The 23,220-nt window shown below is 38.1% G+C and overlaps 1 protein-coding gene across 1 annotated transcript in view; it reads right to left on the bottom strand.

Moving 5' to 3' along the window:
- The window catches only part of ITGA11 (integrin subunit alpha 11), a 72,757-nt gene extending 50,356 nt beyond the window's left edge, over positions 1 to 22,401 (bottom strand). Inside the window, exons 1-5 of the mRNA XM_051973792.1 lie at positions 22,288 to 22,401; positions 20,194 to 20,342; positions 13,221 to 13,365; positions 11,505 to 11,670; positions 9,265 to 9,335 (exon numbers count right to left, since the gene is read on the bottom strand). Coding sequence (XP_051829752.1) covers positions 9,265 to 9,335; positions 11,505 to 11,670; positions 13,221 to 13,365; positions 20,194 to 20,342; positions 22,288 to 22,401 — 645 coding nt within the window. The remainder of the gene's footprint in view (positions 1 to 9,264; positions 9,336 to 11,504; positions 11,671 to 13,220; positions 13,366 to 20,193; positions 20,343 to 22,287) is intronic.
- Between the last annotated feature and the right edge of the window lie 819 nt (positions 22,402 to 23,220).

Genomic DNA, 23,220 nt, shown 5'->3' with positions numbered 1-23,220 from the left:
AGTGTCACATATCTAATAAGTATCTGAGACTGTATTTGAACTTAGAAAGATGAGTCTTCCTGATTTCAGGACTGGTACTCTATCTACTTTATCACTTTACTGTCCAGGTAAGCTAAGACGCAAATTTTTGTGTAATTTGCTCAAAATGACATAGCTAGATAAATATTACTGGTAGGATCTCAGATCTTCCTAACTGTAGCCCTCGGTCCCTATACCAAACTGCCTCTTATAAGAGGGAGAAGGCATAGCTACTTAGTAGTTTCTTTGAAAAAAAGATCTGAGGACTAGATTTAGTTTCATTTAATGGAAAGGTGACCAGGTATCCAAAGAGTGAATGCAATCCCAGTGTTCAGGATTTGGGAATTGATAACATTGGTCAAATCAAGAGTATTGTGTTTTGTTTTGGTGCCATCTTTTAGGAAGTACATTGACAAGCTGAAAAGTGTCCATAAGAAGGAAACTAAGATGGTGATGGGATCCGAGTTCATCCATCTGAGGATAACTTCATAGAACTAGAGATGGTTAGCCTGGAGAAGAGAAGACTTAAAGAGGACATGAAATCTGTTCCTCAAGATTTTGAAATGCTATTATGCAGAAGAAAGGTCAGATTTGTTCTGTTTGGCTCCCAAGCATGGAATTGACAGCAGTGAGTGGGAGCAGCAAGAAATCAAATTCAGGCTTGATTTAAGGAAAACCTTCCTGGAATCCCTAAGCAAGAGTGGGATGAACTGCCACAGAAAGTGGTGGCTTCTTTTTTATTAGAAATCTTGTAGCAAAAACACTTGTTAAGTGGATGATAGAGAGGATTCTTGTTCAAATGTACTAGATGGCCTGTGAAGTTCCTTCTAACTCTGAGACCTGATGATTCTGATAATTTATGGAGAGTCCACATGCTTTCTTTTCTGCACTTTGTTGAGAAGTCAGTGAGCCATAAGGGCAGGGAATGAAGGGTGAAATGTATATTACAAAGACTTCCGACTCAATATGAAAAAAATAAAATCCAACATCATTGGATTTGGAATCATAAACCTTGGGTTTAAATTCCAGTTGTGATACTTATTACCTATGTATCTTTGGGTAAAGTAGTTTAACTTCTCTAGGTCTCAGTTTCTAAAGCTGTAAAATGAAAAAATCAGACTAGATCAGTTTTGTCAAATTCAAAATAGGAATGGGTTGCTATGAGCTGCACTTGGAAAATCAAAAAGAAACATCTATGTTGTGTTTTTATTTATTTTTTAAAAATCGATTTCCCAATTACATTTTAATTTTTTTGGGAGGAGCTTATTTGCTTCAGTACCTCATCTGTAAAATGGGGATACAGTGGACATGAAAATGGCAAACCTGTTTGCCAAGAAAACCTAATTCGGGTCATAAAGAATAAGACTTGACTGAAAATGACTGATTGGTTGGATCATCACATACATTCAATCCACTATGTCTAGAAAGATAGTTTGGACCAGGATATGAAGAATTGTAAATGACAAACTAGAGGGATTAGTTTAAATAAGATGGTTTTAAATGTTCTTTTTGTTTGTAATGTTCTATCAGTTGCTGTTTCCAATAGGAGAGGTTAAGGAGATGGGATGTGTATGTGTTGCAATCTGGCTATTAGCCATGAGACTGTTAAATAATTTCCTTTTAATCATGAGCTTAACTTAGACTCAACTATGTTTATACACTCATGATGTGGTGTCCATAAATCTCTATTATCACACAAACTCATCAGAAGAAGGAAATTTGTTTTATGAGGATGGATTTTGTCCCAGATGCTAATGATTAATTGGTTGGGAAAGGATCATTTTTCTAAACAAGCTGATGATTAGGTCAATTTAGCTCATACAGGATGCATCATTACTTTCTACAGAAATGTGAAATAGACAAAGCTTTGGAGTCTTCCAGTTCCCAGATCGCCAAAACACCCTTTCCTTCCAATTCTTATTTTGATTTTGTGCCTGCTAATACCTGCTAACTGAGAACCAATAGGATGAGATCCTTCAATCATACTTCTCTCCCCTCTCCCTTAAGAGCACTTGAATTTTATTGAAGAATTTCCAGAGATGAAAAAAAAAAAAACCTTCAGTTCCATAATTGTGGAAGGAGAAGCAGCAGGGGCTAATATTTGGAACAGGGCCTAATAGGCCCTAGTACCTTTTTTTTTTTTTTTAAAGCCAATCAGAATTAAGTGACTTGCTTAGGGTTTCACAGCTAGTAAATTTGTTAAATATCTGAAATCAGATTTGAATTCATATCCTCCTGACTTGAAGGCCAATACTGTATCTACTGCACCATCTAGCTGCCTCAGTCTTAATACCTTTCAAAGCTCATATATTTGTGTGATATGCATTTATGGGCATGGTCAGTGTGGAAATTTGTTTTGTGTGACCCTGCATATTTGTTACAAAGATTTTGTTTGTCTTCTTTCCAGTTTGAGGGAGAAAAACAATGCTTATTGGTTTAAAAAAACAAAATAGAATAAAAATTAAAAAAACAAATAAACATGTTCTGATATGAATAGGACTTAATCATCAGGACTTGCCTCTCATAGTTCCTACTTTAGACCAGGGACATCACAAGGTGATGTTTTGACTTGGCCTGAATTTATTTTAAATGAAGTAGAGTTGCATAAAGTTTTTAGTTTCATTTTTTCTTCCAGAATCATCCAAGTCCAGTGGCAAGACAAAAGTCAAGATGACAGGTAATGATCTGGGATATAGTGGATAGCCTGGACATTTTTGATGTCTGACCAAACTTTTAAGTAGTCAACAGCATCTTTTTCAGCCATCATGGCCCCTGTGAATCCCATGCAACACCAGGTCAGGGCCCTGATATAAGAAGCTTGAGATAGTGCCCCTTTTACCCTGGGAGCAAAGCTCAAATCTAAAGAAAGGGAAAAGGCCAAAAAAAGCTGCATAAAAAACAATTTTAAAAGTTTTACCTTATATGTAAACAGAGTTTTCAGATGAAGAAATTGAAATTATTTTTAATCATATGAAAAGGTGCTCCAAATTATTATTCATTAGAGAAATGCAAATTAAGACAACTCTGAGATACCACTACATAGTTGTCAGACTGGCTAAGATGATAGGAAAAGATAATGAAGAATCTTGGAGGAGACGTGGGAAAACTGGGACACTGATACATTGTTGGTGGAATTGTGAATGAATCTAACCATTCTGGAGAGCAATTTGGAACTATGCTCAAAAAGTTATCAAACTGTGCAAACCCTTTGAACCAGCAGTGTTACTACTGACATTATATCCCAAAGAGATCTTAAAGGAGGGAAAGGGACCTGTATGTGCCAAAATGTTTGTGGCAGCCTTCTTTGTAGTGTCTAGAAGCTGGAAACTGAGTGGATGCCCATCAATTAAAGAATGGCCAAATAAATTATGGTAGATGAATGTAATGGAATATTATTGTTTTATAAGAAATGACCAGCAGGAAGATTTCAGAGAGGTGGAGAGACTTACATGAATTGATGCTAAGTGAAATGAGCAGAAACAGAAGATCATTATACACAGCAATAACAAGACTATAGGACCATCAATTCTGATAGACGTTGCTTCTTCAACAATGAGATGATTCAAACCAGTTTCAATTGTTCAGTAAAGAAGAGAATCAGCTATACCCAGAGGAGAACTATGGGAAATGAGTGTGGACCACAACAGAGCATTTCCACTCTTTCTGTTATTGTTTGCTTACATTTTTGTTTTCCTTCTCAGGTTTTTTTTTCTTTCTTTCTAGATCCAATTTTCCTTGTGCAGCAAGATAACTATATAAATATTTATACATTTATTGGATTTAACATATGCTTCAACATATTTAACATGTATTGGACTACCTGCCATCTAGGAGAAGGGGTAAGAGGAAGGAGGGTAAAAGTTGAAACAGAAGGTTTTGCAAGGGTCATTGTTGAAAAATTACCTATCCATATGTTTTGTAAATTAAAAGCTATAATAAATAAATAAATAAAAATTTTTTAAGCTAAAAAAATTGAACATAGAAAGTGATTTTGGTGGGAAGATCAAGACATAGACTTAGAAGATGACAACAATGTCAAAACACTTGTGGGAAAAACTCCAAAGAAGAACAGGAAGTGGTCTCAAGCCCAGAAAGAACTCCTAGAAGAACTCAAAAAGGAACTTATAAATTATATTAGAGAGATAGAAGAAAAATTGGAAAAGAAATGAATGATAAAATTATGAAGAGTCAATAGGTTGGAAAAAGAAAACAACTGCTGAAAAAGTAGAATTAGCTAAGTGGAAATGAGACTTCAAAAAACACTGAACAAAACAATTCCTTAAAAAGTTTAATTGGCCAAATGGAAAAGGAAGTACAAAAGCTTATTGAGGAAAACAACTCCTTAAAAGTCAGAATTGGGCAAATGGAAGTTCATGACTCTATGAGACATCAAGAATCAATCAAACAAATTCAAAAGAATGAAAAAAAAAAGGTGTAAAATATCTCAAGGAAAAAACAACCAATCTGGAAAATAGATCCAGGAGAGACAATGTCAGAATCATTAGACTCCCTGAAAGCCGTAATCAAAAGGAGGAACTGGATAGCCTTTTTCAAGAAATTATCAAGGAAAATAATTCTGATAACCTGGAACCAAAGGGCACTGTAGGATTGAAAGAATCCATGATCACTTTAGGAAAGAGTTCCCAAAATAAAAACTCCAAGGAACATTATGGCCAAATTTCAGAACTACCAGATCAAGGAAAAAAATACTGCAAATGTCCAGAAAGAAAAGGTAGACACCAAAGGCAAATGAGTAGCACTGAACTGGGCAAGTTTTCACACCAGAGATGCTACAACTTGCATGTTGTAGTTGTGATGTAGAGGAAGCTTGATTCTACTTCCTAACTTCCTGTTTCTCCTTCCACCTTAAAATACTCCCTCATTCTCATCCATCCCCCAGTTAGGTAAAGGAATTAGAACACTTTATCTGAGTTCTAATAGGTCTGAGTTCAATCAGGCACTACTAGCAGGGCAAGTCACTTAATCTCTTGTATATCTACTTCCTAGGTTTATTGTGAGAAGCAAAGGTGCTTTGCATTTTTGTAAAGTGCTGGCTGTCCTAGCACTTTATGTCCTATCTTCATGCCTTTACAAAGGCTCTTTCTCCCTCTCAACTCTCCAATGCCAGATTGTCATTTATGTCAGGAACGACTTCCCAGTTTATCTCTGCTCAAGTGCCCTTGTTCAGCATTTTGCAAGATTACTTTGTATCTATTTTGAATATTTTTCTTTATGTACATGTTATCCTCCTCTGGCCTAAGCATCTTGAGGCTAATAAATTTCCTATTGTTTTTGAATCTAGCTGCTAGCAGTGTCGGTTTTTAATATGTGTCTATTGATTGATTGAGTATATTAGCTGATATATAGAATCCTTGATGGATGAACTTCCTGATTTTACTTGAATATTTCTAAGGGGAAGCAATTTATTATTGTACAAAATAGCCTGAATAATCTGGTATTAGATGTTGGCTCCTGGTGATCATCATGTTATTTTTCCAAATGCTTGCAAACTATTTGTTTAATATTTTGTTCCAGAATTATATAAGAGATTGACATCAAGATTGAGTGCAATTTAAAGTTAATTTAAATTAACTTTTTCTCCTTTTTTTTTTTTCAAATTGGGACTTTCCTCCCTCCTATTTTAAGTAACTTCTCAAAGACTAACAGTAGTAGATTTGAGCTCATAAAAAGATTACAAGTAGGGCCTCTGAGACTGTAAATTCTCTGAGATATAAATTCCTTTAGAGGTCTGAGATTTAATTCCCCTGGAAATGGAAATTTAAAATCATTCAAAGTGGCTTGAGGACAGTTTACTATTTTACTATTTTACTTTTACTTTTCTATTCTGGGCTACAATTTCTTTTTTCCCTATTTCATTTATAGTTTGAAGACTGTTCTTGTTGGACAAAATGAAATAAAAATAGGAGCTGAGTAGTTTTACCTTCTCTCTATAGACTGTAAGCTCCCTGAGAGCAGGAACCTCTGCATTTAAGCACATTGTCATATAGTAGGTGTTTGATAAATGCTGATTGATTGATTAAAAGAAATAATATTTGTGAAAGTCCTTTGTAACAAATAATGTTTTACACACATAAGGAATACCTATTTGTATTAACGTGATAATCACTTTTCTATTGTCCTTTGCGATTTCTCCACAAAGGAATGTCTTTTTTTTTTTTTTTTTTTTTTTTTTTTGCCGTTCTTAGTATTATTTAAGAGATATTTGGGCCTCTAATCAGGTTCCAAATAGAATCAGTTTCTGAATCCTTTAATTCATTTCCAGGAATTCATTTCAAGAGTGCATCTCTCAATCACTTCCAATGAAGATGGGAGTTGTTGGCTCAGCCAAAGGATAGATATGTTTAGACTCATATTTTCCCTCTGACTAGAGCCAAAAGCCTAGATTTCCCACTGGTCTGCCTAGTTTCTTCTCTTGGGTTACTAGGCCAAGTGGATATTTGAGAAGCTGACATTCTAGTGTTAGGGAAGGCCTTTAAAGAGCAGATAGAATAGCTGGTGGCTATGTGGTAGGGTTTGAGGAGTGCTAAAAATATCTTCTCTAAGACCTATAACAATGCCAGAAACTGTACATCTTTAAAGCTTCATTCTAGTGATTTTGTAAGCCCTTGCCCCTTTAAAATAATTGAAGGGTCCCTAATGAAAAAGCACTTCTTTCTCTTCAAATCCTTATAAACTAATAGTGGGAATTGCCCACAATCACTAAGGCAATAATACTGCAGTGGACTCAATAACATCCTCAATACAAGAACCAAAAGTTTGGTGAGCAGATAATAGGAGGAGAAAGTGAGAGGGCACCAAGAACAAACTTTATGCAGAAGGGTCTTTGATATGATGATTTGTGAGCATAGGAGGAAGAAGAGAGTCAGGGCTCCAAAGGAAGAGCTGACACAAAATGTGTGTGTGTGTGTGTGTGTGTGGGTGTGTGGGTGTGTGTGGGTATGTGAAATAGGCAAAGCTGGAGCTTTGGGACTTTTTGAAATGTTTCATCCTCCAGTGAGCTTCAGCAAAGCTTGCCACCACCGAGCACTCCATATTAATAGCCCTTAAGTTTGATCTTTCTGGCTTAGGAGGATTTAAGGAAAAAAGTGGTTCAGGTAGAAGTTGCTGTATCTATATATTTTACTTGTTGGGTCTCCTCAAAGAGCATTGGACTCGGAGCCAAGAGGAAATTTCTCTGTGATGCTGAGTATCTTAGTCTTGGTTTCCTCATCTGTAAAATTGAGACAATGCCTGGCCCTACCCATAAAAAGATATGTAGATCTGAAAGCTTCTTGGGGGCAAAGGCCAGCTCTTAGTATGGTGCTTGGCACATAATAAGAACTTAACAAATTCTTTATCTTTCCATTCATTAAAAGAGTTATGGACATATTTTAAAAATTCAAAGCAAACCTAAACCTAATTTATTATTGTTTTTAGAGATCAATTTACATTTTTAATTCAGTGGATGAAAGCACTGAGGCATTTTGGATATGGAAGAAAACCTGGAAATGCTGTATCCTTTGGTTATCTGCCCACTGAATTGTGGGCATTGCAGTTTCCCCTCTCATCAATTTAGGAATTCCTATTCAGATCTCACTTGAAATAATGGCAAAAGTTCACCTCCTACAATTTCAGGCACTGATGAATGATGCAGTCTTGAGTCAAAAGACTTAGATTCTATGTACTTAGTTCTACCTTTTAGGAGATCACCTAAAATTCTCAAACTTAAGTTTGAGGAGCATCTGTTGAAGGGAACAGTAACTTGTGCTCTAAATACTTTGTGAGGATCAAATGAGATGACATTTATAAAAGGTTTAGCACAGTGTCTGGTATATAGCAGGTGCTATATAAATGCTAGCTATCCTTTTAATCACTCCATTTTGCATCTCCTGCTTTGCCCTCTTTCAATTCTACAGATCATGATGTTTCTCCCAGTTTAAACTCATCACTTCTAATCTCACCACTAACTCAAGCCTTGATTGATATCACCTTCCTCTCCCCTCTGTTAGAATGGCTGATGAGTGAAATATAAAACTCCTCCCAATGCCTTCCTTTATAGAGGATAGAAACTGGACTTTCAGTTTACTCTGCTTTGTACTTGCTGTTTTGCCTGGTTTCAACTTCATGGAACAAGATGCCCCAGTACTGGGTACCCTTTGGTGTCTCATTTCTCCTCCCATTTTCCTGCCTCCATCTCCTCATCCAATTAGGTCATAAGCTCCTTGAAAGTAAGAATTGTCTTTTTGTTAATTGACTCCCTAGCACTTAGCACAGTGCATGACACATAGCAGGAACTTAATAAATATTTATTGGATTAGATTATCATCATGATAAGTAACGTGACATAATAGATAGACAACTGACTTCAGAAATGGGAAGTCTTGAGTTCAGATCTTGCCTCTGAGCTATATTGGCTGTGTAAACCAGGGCAAGTTGTTTTAACTCCTCAATGTTTGTTGAGATGATTTAAGACCACGAGTTGCAGAATATTGCTGATATGCATTGGTAGAAGGCATTTCTTACCCTATTGAAATAAACCACCACCACCAAAAAAAAATACCCCACAGAGTTATAGCAAGGATCAAATGAGAGAATGAATGAAAATATTTTTAGATGAATAGAGCAGCATTTATGTAAGTTATTATAATTTCTCTGAAAAATGATAGACTCTTGCCCACAGGAGTACAAAAATAAAGATAGAATATAAAAACATACCTCGGACAGCGACACATTAAATATATAATCAAGGGGAGTAAGGTACACAACATATTTGTACCAAGGATATGCCCAAGGATATGCACACAGAGCCCATATAGGAATTCATATCTATTATATATATCTATTAGGTATTTGTGAACCCAAAGGACACACATATGGCACATAGACATGTATACAGAGTGGGAATCAGTATAGAAGCTTATGTTTAGAGTTGGAAAGGAAATTCCAAGTCGTTTGGTATAAATCCATTGACTTTAAAAGGAGGAAACTGAGACTCGGGTAAGGGATCTTTACTGAAGATCACATAGATTGTAGGGCATACCTGGAATTTGAACCCAGGTTTATTCACTCCATATCCAGTGGGGATTTTTTCCCCCTTTGCATCAAGTATCATCTGCCATCCCAGTGGTTGCTGAGCATTACCAGTTCCCTGATGAAATGTGGTGGGAAAAGGAGGAGAGAGAAGGGAGATCCAGAGGGACTAAAAAGAGAGAAAAACAGTCTTAAAGGGATATTCCAAGCCCTTACCTCCACTACATGTGAAGAAAATCCCGTCTGTGACATTTCTAGTCCAAAGGATGTTTCATTCTTGTTGGTACCTAAAGGAGGAGGAGTGGAACATTAAGCCTAGTATCAGGGGAAGTTGATCCAGTATACTGCTTTATAACTTCCATGGGAGATGTTTGGGACTTTGTCTAAGGGTGATTGGTTCCCGGTGTTCTAGTCCCAAGAGCACTAACATACTAAGAATATAAATCTGGATTTATATTCTCCAGGGCGGGGTGTAGGGGTTTTAGCTGGAAACCTTAATGCATGACAGTACCTAGGAAGAGAAAAATTAGAAAGCTCACTGTACAAAGCCTCAGCTTCTTTGGACCATCCCTTTTATAGGTACCCTGAAGTCTCAGACCTCTTCCATTGTTTACATCCATTAAACCATTTCCCAGGTCAGGAGGTTTCAGTGGCTTGTAGGACTGAATCAGTCTATTAATCAACAATTATTTATGAAGAGCTAAGTGCTTTGGATACAAAGAGCAAAAAACATGGTCCCCATTCTCAAAGAATTAGTCTTCTAATGGGGAGAAAACATGGAGATAATATGTACATATATGATATATACAGTGTAAATGGAAGGTACTCTCAGAGGAAAGAGACCAAGAGTGAGGGCCATGGGGTGAGACTAGAAAAGGGAAAGGCCTCCTAGAGAAGCCAAGGTTTAAGTTCAGTCTTGCAGGAAAACAGGGAAGCTAGGACTAGGGGTGAGCATGGACAGCTTTCTAAGCATTGGGGACAGACAGCTTAAATACATGGAGTGGCAGATGGAGAATTATGTAGGAGGAACACCAGTGTAATTCAATTTGGCTACACGATAGACTATGGCGAGGGGCATCCAATGTAAGAAGACTGAAAAGGCTGGAAGGGGTTAGGTTTTAAAACTTTTAAATGTCACACATAGGATTTTATATTTGATCCTGAAAGTAATAGGGAGCCACTGGTACTAACTGAATTGGGGGTGACATGGTTAAGCCTAGAAAGCACCTGGGGTCTAGTACCAGCCTTGCCACTCATAAACTATGTCACTTTGAATGTAGAATTCCAGAATGTCAGAGATAGAAGGGGACCATTTAGTTCACAGACCCCATCAGTATATGTGGAAAGATTTCAGGGGGTTCATGAACTTGGATAGGGGAAAAAACCCCAACATCTTAATTTTCATGCACCTCTAACTGACATTTGGCATTTCCTTTAATGTAATAATGAAAGTAACACACTATAGTATTATTAGCAGTACCTGTGACTTTGTCAGTAATAGAAATCAGTTATTTTCAAATCACATTACAGCTGTTTATAGATCTCTCAAAATATCATTTTTGTTTATCACTACTTTGAAAATTTCGGACATGACTTTAAGAAGCTTTATTGTTTTTGTTTGGTCATTTCTTATTCTTTGTGACCCCGTTTGGGGTTTTCTTGGCAAAGACACTAGAATGGTTTACCATATCTTTTCCCAGTTAAGTGGTGCAGTGGATAGAGTGCTTGATCTGATGCTAAGATGTTTGCATATTATTTTTTGTGAGTTCAAATCTGTCCTCAGAGACTTACTGGCTGTGTGATTCTGGTCAAGTCACGTAACCCTACATGCCTCATTTCCTCATCTGTAAAATGAGCTGGAGAGTGAAATGACAAACCTCTTCAATAGCTTTGCCAAGAAAACCCCAAATGGGTTCATGAAGAGTTGGACATGAATGAGTAACAAGAATAGCAGCAACTACTATAGGAATAAGTATGTAGCCTCTGGAAGTGACTTTTTTGAAGAGGAAAATACTCATATGGATGTGTAATTTGCAGTATGTTTGTTAAACAAGCAGGGTCTATTCATTAGCAACTCATGTTTGCCCTATCACTCAGCTTAGATTATAAGCTTCTCAAGGGCAAGGACATTGTCTTGAGAACTATTCCTTTTGTATCTCTTCTCTGCCCTGTGACTAGCCCCAATATACTACTTTCATCTAATTTGGAGTTGTAGAAATTAAATCCTATTTTTAATGTTATATAACTGGAGATCCAGTTATAAAAAAAAATCCTGCAGAATACTTCTTCAGAAAAGTGAGAATGTCTTTTCCTTGTAATGCAGATTACAAAATCCTAGCCCTTCTAAATAAATCTGCTTTTAAATTCACCTTTCCCTACTTGGGTGTATTCAAATGAAGGTCCACTGATACATGCTTACTTACTTAAGGTATATCCTGGGGACTGGTATCACCTACCTTCCAAGCTGAAAATCCTGTCCCCCAGTGCATCCACAATATCCTTCAGAGCTGCCTCATCTGTGACATTGAAAAAGTGCTTGTCATCTGGGTCACTGGCTATGTATTTGATTTCATTCAGAAAGGCTTCTGGGTTGATGCCTCTTCGGTTGTAGTAGCCAAGGACCTACAAGGGGGTTAGGGAAGGTAAATAACACAGCTTGGTCTCTCAATGCCCCCATTCCCATAGCTCTTTGAGCAAGCTGGGAGGATTTGATTCTCCCCCCCCCTTTCCCCCAGCTTATGGGTTCTAAAAGAGGTGATGTTGATATTAGGCTGAAATGCCAGGAGATTAAGGATCCATAGGATCATAGAATCATAGGAATGCGGATTTAGAAACATGATAGAAACAAAGGATTCTAGAACTGAAGGAGAGCCCAGAAATTATCTGTTCAATTCCTACAGTTTAAAAATTAGGACATATGCTCAGAGAATAGCTAGGTGGTATAGCAGATACTACCTATGTGATTCTGAATGGTCATTTAATCCTCATCTTCCTTATCTGTAAAATGGGGTTAATAATAGCACCTACCTCCCAAGGTTTTTATGAGGATAAAATGTGATTATAATTATAAAGTGCGTAGCACAGTACCTGACACATAGTAAGAGCTTTATAGATATTACCCATTATTATTATTATACAGGTTCAGTGACTTGCATAGATCAAATAATTAGGGATAAAAAGTATGGGATTCAAATCCAGTATCTCTGACTTCCAAATAAGCCTCTAAGGTTTCTGCCCTTAGTGAAGTCTTGCAGATTATATTTTTACTTGTTTGAGCATATTGTTTGGATAAATAACAGGAGAAACTCTATGGAGAAATAAAAACAAAACATTCTTGGTTTTTGCCTATAAAGGTCTTTGGTTTTGGCCTATAAAGGACAAAAGGAGATTTTCAATTTGTTCTCTAGAGGGAAAGGAGATAGAATGGGCAGATAGTCCTAAATTTAGAATATACAGGAAGGTGTTTATATTATATGATTTGAGTTGGACTCCCAAAGGACTTTTTTTTTCATCTTTCCAGTTTTTAGCTATACTTTTTAAAGTCATGTAATAGTATTTTATTTTTTCAACTACAGGTAAAGATAATTTTCAATATTCATTTTCTGAAATATTTTGAATTCCAAATTTTTCTCCTTCCCCCCTCTCCCCGTCCTCAAGGTCTGATATAGAATAGATATATGCAATCATGTAAAAGATATTTCTCCAAAGTACTTTATCATTACCCTGCTGTAGTAGCTAGCCCCTTCTAACCTGTACGAAATTCCTACCATTAGATTCCTTGTTGGCTTGGAATGAATGAATGGAAAGCATTTTATTATGGGTCTATGGTGTGTTCAGTGCTAGGGAAAGAAATGTGAATTGAAAAAATCCTTGTCCTCAAAGAGCTTACGGGGAAGGCAATACATAGAGGGGAGTGGTGGCCAGGGAAGGAACTTATGGTCTGGGAAGTCACAAAGAAAGTGAATAGTTCAAGAGATCTTGAAGTCAATTGAGTCTTCAAAGGTCTCAAAAGGCCCTTGTTAAAATTCAAGTGTTACCTGGAGGTAGTACCATGGTGCTTTCCTCTTAATACACAGCCCATCAGAGGGACTATCTTGGCCAAAGAAGAATAGAATTCAGGATGGAAGGAAGTTTCAATGGGAATGAAGATAGAATGAGCAGAAGAGACTTACAGCCACAGCATATCGAGTCACGTTATCCTTCTCACTGTCCTCAATGACCTTCTCCAGATCTGGGCTGTCATGGGATTCTCCATCTGTGATAACAATCATCACCTTCTTAGCCCCCTTCCTTCCTCCTTTCTGGAAAGCCTCCGAGCTATAAACAGAAATGTCTAGTCAGAGGAGGAAGGACTTGGGGAGTAGTGATGGGGCATCTGGCCCTCCAGTCCTCAAGAGACACAAGGAGGGCAATGAGAATGTGATCCCACATAAATAATCACAAAGATTCTATATTGTCCTATAAAATCCAACTCTGGTGCCCCATTGTGGTGAGGAGGTAACCCTAGAAGAGTGTTCTTAACTTCAGGGGCCCCTTTGGCAGTCTGGGGAAGCCCATGAACTCCATGTGTAAAATAAAATACATAGGATTACCAAGAAAACCAATTATATTGGAATCCAGTTCCCCCCAAAATTTAAAAGCTTATGAAGATTAAGAATCTATGGTTTAGAAGGTTTTAGGTTATGACAATGTATTGAAAATTCTGGTTGGTTCTACCAATCAATCAATGCAAAAATTTATTGCCAGGTATTTTACAAATATTGTCTCATTTGATCCTCATAACAATCTTGGGAGGTAGGTGCTATTACTCCTTTTTTTTCTTTACAAATGAGGAACTGAAGTAGACAAATTAAGTGGCTTGCCCACATTTAACCACTGTTAAATATCTATTAAATATTAAAAATTTTCATGACTTCAGACCCTAGCTACCTCACATACAAATATAAAGAATGAAACACTCTCTATTCTCAAGGACCTTGCATAGTAACAAGGAAGACAGCACATACATATATAAAAATAAACAAAATAAAAACAAAAGTAATGTAAACTGTTAGATATTAGATTTTTAGAGAGGGACAGAAATGAGCAATTGAGGGAAAGGGTTCATGTGCTGAGTCTTGAAGAAAGGTGGGAATTCTCTGAGGCAGAGATGAAAAGGGAATATATTTCAGACAGAAAGATGGCTAGTGACAAAGTATGGGACCAGACTTGGTCTGTCATGTATGAAGAACAAAAAAGAGGCCAGTTTGTCAGTTTGTTACAGAATGCAGGAAGGGCAGTACAATGAAGCTGAAAGAGAAGTTAGGGCCAAGTTGTGAAGGGAGGAGGAGGGGAGCAAGCATTTATTAAGCACCTACTATGTACCAGTCCCAGTCCTGCTGGAGAAGGAAATGATTAGCCATATTAGTATCTTTGCCAAGGAAACACCTTGGAGAGTATGGTCCATGGGATCACAAGCAGCAGGAAAAGACTGAATAACAACAATGTGCCAGGTATTATGCTAAATGCTTTACAAATATCTCATTTGATCCTCATAGCAACTCTGTGAGGTAGATAGTATTATTATTTACATTTTTTACCATTGAGGAAATGGAGGTAAATAGATGTTAAGCGACTCTTCCAGTATTATATAGCTAACGTCTGGAGCTGCCTTTGAACTCAGGTTTTCTTTCCTCTAGAGCCAGCGTTTTATCTCCACTCTTGCAGAGTGCACTCACTACCTTGCAGAGTAGTTTTATATTTTATCCTAGAGGCAATAGAGAACTGCTGGAGCTTAATGAGTAGGGAAAAGATAAGTTCAGATCTGTTGTTGTTTAGTCATGTTTGACTCATTGTGTCCCCATTTGGTGTTTTATTGGCAAAAATACTGAAATAGCATGCCATTTCCTTCTCCAGTTCATTTTAGAGATGAGAAAACTGAGACAAATAGGCTTAAGATAGTATCTGAGTCTGGATTTTTGAACTCAGGTCTTCTTGACTGTAGACCTGATATTCTCTCCACTGTTATCATCTAGTTGCCCTCAGAAATCTTGAGGAAAATCCCTTTGGCAGGTGTATTAAAGACAAATTGGAATGAAATGGGGAATATAGATGTGGTGAGCATATTATTGTCATCTAAGAGCCAGACTGCTTACATTCTGAGAAGCTTATCACTAGATTTCTAACCACCAAATAATGCCCCATCCCACCTCCCTCCTGACTTTTTATGTCCACGATCACTTTTGGAACCATCTGGAAGACCATCTGGTGACCTGCAGTGTTAAGCCAAATGCAGGTGTTGGGAAGCCAAGCTAGAAATATTACACATTTATCACAGTGGGCAGTTGCATGTATCATGTGGATTCGAAATCAGTGGTACCATTGTGAGGACCCCATACATTATTTTACTAGGGTCTCCACTTGATTATCTAATTGTTTTAGAATTAGAAATACTTTAGGAATAGAATAGAAAATAGAATAGAATAGAATAGAAATACTTTATAGTATTTCTTTAGGAATAGGAATAGGAATAGAAAACTTTAAAAGAGTCTTGTCAAGATTCTGATTTGTTTCCTTCAGTCATACTGTGGGGAGATGAAGAGGAAAGGGCTGACAACATACTGATACCTAGTTTTCACAAATCAGGGGGCCTGGAATACTGATGCAAACAGCGGGAAATATGGCATGATTGTGGCAACTGGTTCCTGTGCTACTGGAAATCACCGTTCATGTCATCTTTGGCATATATTTCACAGATTGCCAAGCCCTATCTAAAACCCTAAGCATCTCAAGGGCATAGATAGGGTCTTTTCAACCTATTCTGTGGGATGTCCAGCTAGTCTCAATGAATACAGGGCTGAATTTGGAGTCTGGAAAACAAAAGTTCAAATCTTGCCTTATGCACTTACAAGCTATGTGACCCTAAATAAGTCCCCATTGCTTTCTGTCTCGGTGTTCTTCTTTTTTAACATGGGGATAATAATAGCACCTGTCTTCCAAGGCTGTTGTGAGGATCAAATAGAATAATATTTGTAAAGCACTTTATAAACCTTATAACATATATTTATTTAAAAAAATTATATATACATATATGTAGAACTTTATAAACCTTAAAATACCTACATAAATACTAGCTATTATTGTTATTATTATAATACCCCTAGTGCCTTCAAGTCACATTTCATGAAGTACCAGGTGAGTCCCTGAGTACAAGGAGATAAGCTATAAAGAAATGAGAATATTACTAACCCCTTCCGTTTGTATCTTTTTTTTAAAAAGTATATTCTCAAATGAGATCATCTCTGAAATGATCATCATCACATTTTAAAACATGTGAGACATGAAAGAAAGCCATAAGCAATGTGCATTTAAGCACATCCTAGAAATATTCTCTTTTGGAAACATGGACAAAAAGATTGCCAACTTTATAGGACAGAAACTCTCAGCCCCACAATTCTGGACTCAGCAATGAGAGGATACAGTAACCAGAAGCAATGGGCTATCATGACTCTCAAGTGTTGGCTTTGGAGTAAGGGAGATGAATACGATTATTCCATAATAACATTTACATTTGGATATAGTCTTGGAAACACACTATTAGCTAATGGGCCATAGCCAACTCTTAATTATCTGCACTATTGATGAGGAAGGGGGATCCAAAAAATCCAAACTAGTAGAAAAGTCCCAAATCACTTATATTTGGGAGCCTAAATACCTTTCTTTCTACCCTCACTTATTTAAAATGTGTACAATCATGACATTTATATAATGCTTTGAGGTTTGCAAGTTGCTTTACAAATATTCTTATATTATCCTCCCAAATCCTGGAAAGTAAGTACTATTATTATCCCCATTTTATAGATTAGGAAATTGAGGCAGACAGAGATTAAGTACCTTGCCCAAGGTCACATTGCTAGTGCCTGAGATCACATTTGAATTCAGCTCTCCCTGACTCCAAGTCTAACCTTCTATCCACTGCATTACTTAGCTGCCTAGTAGAAGAGCATCAGAAGGTTAAGCACTGGGAATTAGGCATCAGAAGACCTGGGTTTTAGTTCAAGGAAGGCCTGCCTTTTATTGACTGTGTTAGATTTGGCAAGTCAGAGAATCATTGCATGTTAGAGCTGAGGAGGGAGGGAGCCTTAGAGATCTTCTATTCTAATTTCTTTACTTTATAGATGAGGATCTTTAATCTAATGAGGTCCAGAGAGGACCACTGATATGCTGTACAGGTCATAAGGATAATAAATCTCAGATTGGGCCTAGAATCTACATTGTTTTTCAGATCATTGCCATTTTGAATAAAATCATATTATGCAAAAATTCTCTCTTTGCAAAGCATTGCACCATCTCCCAACTCCTAGCAGTCATATTTCCTAACTTCTAGTTGGGCATCTTTGGAACATATTTTGTCATCTGTAAAATGGGTATAACAACATCTACCTTTTCTATCTCACAGGATTGTTAGTAGGTTCAAAGGAAATGATGAGTACGGAAGTCCTTTGAAAAGTATCAGCACAGGGTTAGCTAGGTGGCACAGTGGATAGAACACTAGTCCTGGAGTCAGGAGGACCTGAGTACTTGACGCATACTAGCTGTGTGATCCTGGACAAGTCATTTAACACTGATTGCTTCAGCAAAAAGAGAAAGAGATGTTACCCAATTGGAATTGGCTAGTTTTTTTTAAATAAGTACCTATTATGTGTCAGGAATTGTGTTTGGCCTTGAGAATACAAGTGCAAGGATGAGAGCTCCTGGACTTAAGAAGCTTATTTTCTACAAGACCTTGGATTTTTTTTTTATCATTTTGTTTCTATAGCACATATCACAATTCCTTGTACACAGTAGACATTAATCAATGTTTCTTGAATCAAGTTGAATTATTATTATTGCAGGAACTATTTGTTAGCATCTTGGGACCTAGAGCTGCCTTCTTTAAAATGAGATCTTTTTGCAGGGAATTTAAAAATGGATATCCCTGAAAAATAACATTATTAATAGGTCATACTCAAGTTTTATACAATCCAGATTTTGAAAGGAAAACAAATAGTCCTCTTTTTACTTGGACCATCACAGTATATTGTTGGCCTGGTTCTCAGAATAAAAAACTACCTTATTCCAGTGAAATCTTATTCACAAAAATATGTGCTATGACTACTCTTGAGGGGAGAGGAGAGGGTTTTTCTAGCTTTATAAGTATGGCATGTGATATAATTCAGGGCTGAAAATGTGCAAATTATAGTTGAACCTCTCATGAAGTGCAGATTATACACCATGGCAATCCCTGTAAGCCACTTTAATGATCCAAAACATCTGGTGAGTCATACACTAAACATCTGTCTGAGCTTTGTTGGGAACTGGAGTCTGGTGCTAATGAGGCCGAGGTAGTGGGTTTGATTCAGGTATGAGCTAATTAGCTCCGAACATAGAACAAATCAATCCCAGGACCTCAGCTCCCTTGCTCAGTCTCCCTGTGTGTGCTCCTACAAGTGTGCTTCAGGTCACTGGGACGCGGGTAGTGGGCAACTGGTGAAAGGCTTGGGATGACTCAACACTAGACATCCCCCATTTGACAAAACAACTCCCAAGGCAAATTCTCCTGATGGTGAGTCAGTGGTTTGGTCTTCACACAAGTAAGTTATTTGCTGAGAAATAACTTAGAACCAGTCTCAGTCTAAAGTTTTAGTTAGACATGATTGTCAATATAGCCGGTAAATAGCTGTGATAGTCCAGGATTAGGGAAGCTGGTGAACGAGAGGGACAGGAAGGATTAAAGGAGCTCTCCTGAGCTCCGAGGTTAGAATCCTCTGGGACTTCTGGTCATCCAACACCTTACTTGAGACTTCCAGATTGGGCAGCTACTTGTCAGCAGATATTTCATTACACTGATTGACAAAAGTGCCAGACTTGTTGTAAGGATGTCTTGGGCCCAAATTCTGTCTCCAACATGTAATAGTTAGGAGATCTACAGTGAAGCCTCACTGGTGTCCAGCTATAAAATGGGGAGGGGTAGCATGGAGTCTTGGAGAGAACGCTGGGTTTGAATTTAAAAAACCCTGGGTTTAAATCCTGAACTGGTGTGTCCTTGCTATATATACCCTTCTCTGTCTAGGTTTTCTCATCTTTAAGAGGAACAGGTTGGATTGGATAGCTTTTGCCCCAGATTGCCCCAGATTCTCTGAATTTAACCTGCCTACTTAATGGGATTATTATGAGGATCAAATGCTAATGTGAAAAAAATAATTAAAACAAACACAAATACGATATATCCAAATATAGAGATATATCCACCTAAGGGAGTATTCCTATATAGAGGTGTGTTGCTTTATGGGATGGAGGCAGAATGTGCTAGTTCTGGAAATATCTCCTGTGACTCTCTGGTTGGTTTCTAGGAGCTCTTTCGGTGTCAGGACCTGTATACCTCCCCACCCCTACAATCTTTCAGAGGCTGCTTGTAGCTAGGACTCTGCAATACTAGTTAGAGAACTCCATCCTTTTATTTTCTGCACCAGGTATGTGTGCATGTTTGTGTGTGTGCAAGAGTGTATGCACATGCGTGATGAGTGCAAGAGTGCGTGCATATGTGAGTGCACATATGTGCAAGAGGGTGTGAATGTATGAGTGCACTTGTGTGCAAGTGCGTGTCTGTGTGAGTGCACATGTGTGCAAGAGTGTGCATGTGTGAATGCACTTGGGTGCAAGAGTGTGTACATGTGTGAGTGTATCTGTATGCAAGTGTGTGCATGTATGAGTGCACATGTGTGCAAGAGGGTGTGAATGTATGAGTGCACTTGTGTGCAAGTGTGTGTCTGTGTGAGTGCACATGTGTGCAAGAGGGTGTGAATGTATAAGTGCACTTGTGTGCAAGAGTGTGTGCATGTGTGAGTGCACCTGTGTGCAAGTGTGTGCATGTTTGAATGCACTTGTGTGCAAGAGTGTGTGCATGTGTGAGTGTATCTGTATGCAAGTGTGTGCATGTGTGAGTGCACATGTGTGCAAGAGGGTGTGAATGTGTGGGTGCACATGTGTGCATGTATGTGCACATGCGTGCGAGAGTATGTGCATGTATGACTGTACCTATGCACATGTGTGCAAGAGGTGTGCATGTGTGTAGCCTTTGGCCTTATGAAAACAGGACATTCTTGAATTCCACATCAGAACTTTTACCGAGCAAATTCTATCCCAAACGCCGTCCGGGTTTCTGTACCTCCTCTCTGCTCGATGTGGCTGGCAGCTTCCACCACATCTTTTACAGACCTGTAGTCATTCAGGTGAAACTCATGCACCACATCTTCTCCATACTGAACCACGCCCACCTGGAAGTCAGGGAGGGAAGCAGTGACCCATTGTCCCTCAGACTGACTGGACTCTGTGCCCCTGGGGAGTGGTGGAAGGTTGGTGGCCCCCCGCCCTCCAAAGCCAGGGATCCAGCTGATATCCAAGGGGATAAGGATGGGAGAGTGAGAACAGACCCAAGAGCCTAACTGAGCAGGTTGAGAAGGGACAGGAATAAAGTCTACAGCCTTAGGATGGACAAACATGGACTTGTTTACCAAATCCCAGAGTACTAGAATTTAAGGAGTTCCTTAAAACTTGAAAAAGAGAAGTTTAGGACAAATAAAAATGAAATCTTATTTTTTGTAGTGAAGCTGAATAGGGGCTGCAGAAAGGACTTTGTAGATAGTCACAGGAACTGAGTTCAAATCCTATCATATAGACTGTGTGACCTCAGTTTCTTTATTTGTAAAATGGGAGGGAGGAAGGAAGATTTGGACTAGATGGTCATAGAGCTCTCTTCTAGTTTTAGATCTATGATCCTATAATTTTAAGAATCTGTACAGGTTGGAAACATCAACTACTTTAATTCATTTCATCAAATATTTATTAGGCACTTATTCTATGTCGGGTACTGTGTTAATCTTTGGATAGGCATGGGATGAGGGAAAAACACCATAAACCAAGCAGTTGTTGTCTTGAAAGACTTTGCTTTTTCCTGAGGTCAAAATTATAGCATACATGGATCAATAAATAAAAAATAATTTTTTGTTATAAAAATAATAATAGAAAAGTAAGAGGGGAGCACTGATAAATCAAGGGAATCCAGAAAGACTTTTTGTTGGAAGTGGCACTAGAAAAAGGCTTGAACTTTGAAAAATTTAAGAACTTTAATCAATATAATGAAAAACTAAAATTCCAGAGGATTGATGATGAGGAATGCTACCCACTTTCTGACAGAGAAGCACTAGACTAAAGAAAGATGCATTTTTGTACCTGGCCAGTATGGGAATATTTTTGTTTGTATTTTGTTATTTGGGTTTTATTTTTCTTTCTTTTTTTTCAAGTTGGGGAAGGGAGAGAAAGAGAAAAAAGGCTTGTTATTTGGAAAAAAACTCCAAAGTTTACATAGATGCCTGGCTCATAGAGCAATGTTGTTCTTCAGCTGTGTATCTGACTCTTCATGATCTCTTCATTTGGGCTTTTTTGGTAAAGATACTGGAGTGGTTTGCCATTTCCTTCTCCAGCTTATTTTACAGATGAGGAAACTGAGGCAAATAGATTAAATGACTTGCTCAGGGTCACACAGCTAGTGTCTGAAGGTAGATTTGAACTCAGGAAAGTGAGTCTTCTTGACTCCAGGCTTGGCACTCTCTCCACTGTGCCACCTAGCTGCTTGAGAGAGCCATGCAGGGTAGCTAAGGATAATTAGGATTGTCCTTAGCATAGCCCTAATCTGTGCTATGGATAATGCAGTGACTTCTTCAGTCTGTCTTCTGGTGTCCTCATCAGAGAGAGAACTCTGTATTGGAGGGGCTGTGTCATCCTGACTGAGGATAATGACTCCGATTTTTCAAATATCTTGAGTTATTAGGACTAATTTCTTCCTTAATCCATCTCCTTTCCTAGTGATCCTTTTCTATGGCTATGCGATTATCCTACCAGATAGAACTGGATCAGTTGGTGGATTTGGGAAAAGTCAGTTTGCACAATCCTGAGCCTTGCCCAGAAACAAAGAGGACATTTCTGAATAGAAAAGTATTTTGGACTTTTCTATAGGTCTTGTTAGTCTATATATTCACCCCATAATAATCCTATGGATCGAGCAGAGTAGAAGGTATTGTAATCTCCATTTCACAGATGAGGAAAACTGAGGTTTCACAGATCATGAATTGCTGCTAATCATCCTGCTAGTTGGTGTTGGAACTTGAGCCCAAGTTTTATAGCTATGAGTCAAGCGCCCTTCTCTCAGCCTTAGGCACTTACCTGGATCTGACCAGGGCCAATGTAAAACTTCTTCAAGATGTTGATGAGAAAGTGCTGGACTTCTACCCAGGGGTAGATGCTGTTGGAGCCATCCAAGACAATAATAATATCCATGTATGTTTGACACCCTAAGGAAATAGACACGCAATCATAACTTACCATATTTGCATCTATAACAAGTCACAGACTTTTGGGCTGGAGGGAACTTTTCCTTTAGGCTGGAAGAAATCATAGTCATCTCAGGATATTAAATCCCTTTTTAAATGCCCTCGGGGAAGGAGATTCCTATGTCTTTCTTGGCCATCTGTTCAAGCCGCTAGTCGAACTCACTGTCACAAAACTTTTTTTTGCATCTAACCTAAGTCCCTCTTGGCATAGTCTAAAAACCACTCTCTCTATTGATCTGTTTTTCAGAGAATACTTTCTAATAACCTTTCAGAGAGTTAAAGATCATTTCAATGTCACTCCCCAGTCTTCTCTCCTCCTGGCCAATTTCATGTCTTTTAAACTCTGTGAATTTGCATCCCTCTCATCTCTGTTTACCACATCTGTCTTTAATTATGAAACCCAGAATTTCAAATCAGTTTTGACCTGTATTGAGGCTGATGAACAAAAGACCACAGAGTTCATAGGATGTCCATATTGGAAGGGACCTGGAAGATCATCCTTTCTGAAGATCAGTGATTCTGTGTATGATCTTTTAGCTACAAAAACTTTCATCTGACAGACGAAGAAACTCACTCCCCAGAGAGGGAATACAGTGATTTGGTTAAGGTTTCAGAGATAGGTGAGCATTGGAACTGGGATGCTTTCTTTATCTAGGTCATCCTCCCTCATTTTTTTCAGAGTCAGAGAAGTCTGTGGTTACATCTGGCCCTTGGCTTAATAATAGCATACAGGGAAAAGCACTGGACTGGGAATTAGGAGTCGTGG

This window comes from Antechinus flavipes, chromosome 2, assembly GCF_016432865.1.
Source record: "Antechinus flavipes isolate AdamAnt ecotype Samford, QLD, Australia chromosome 2, AdamAnt_v2, whole genome shotgun sequence".
Taxonomy (NCBI): domain Eukaryota; kingdom Metazoa; phylum Chordata; class Mammalia; order Dasyuromorphia; family Dasyuridae; genus Antechinus; species Antechinus flavipes.
The sequence above is the reverse complement of the archived record's forward strand: the minus strand, read 5'-3'. Positions and strand labels throughout refer to the sequence as shown.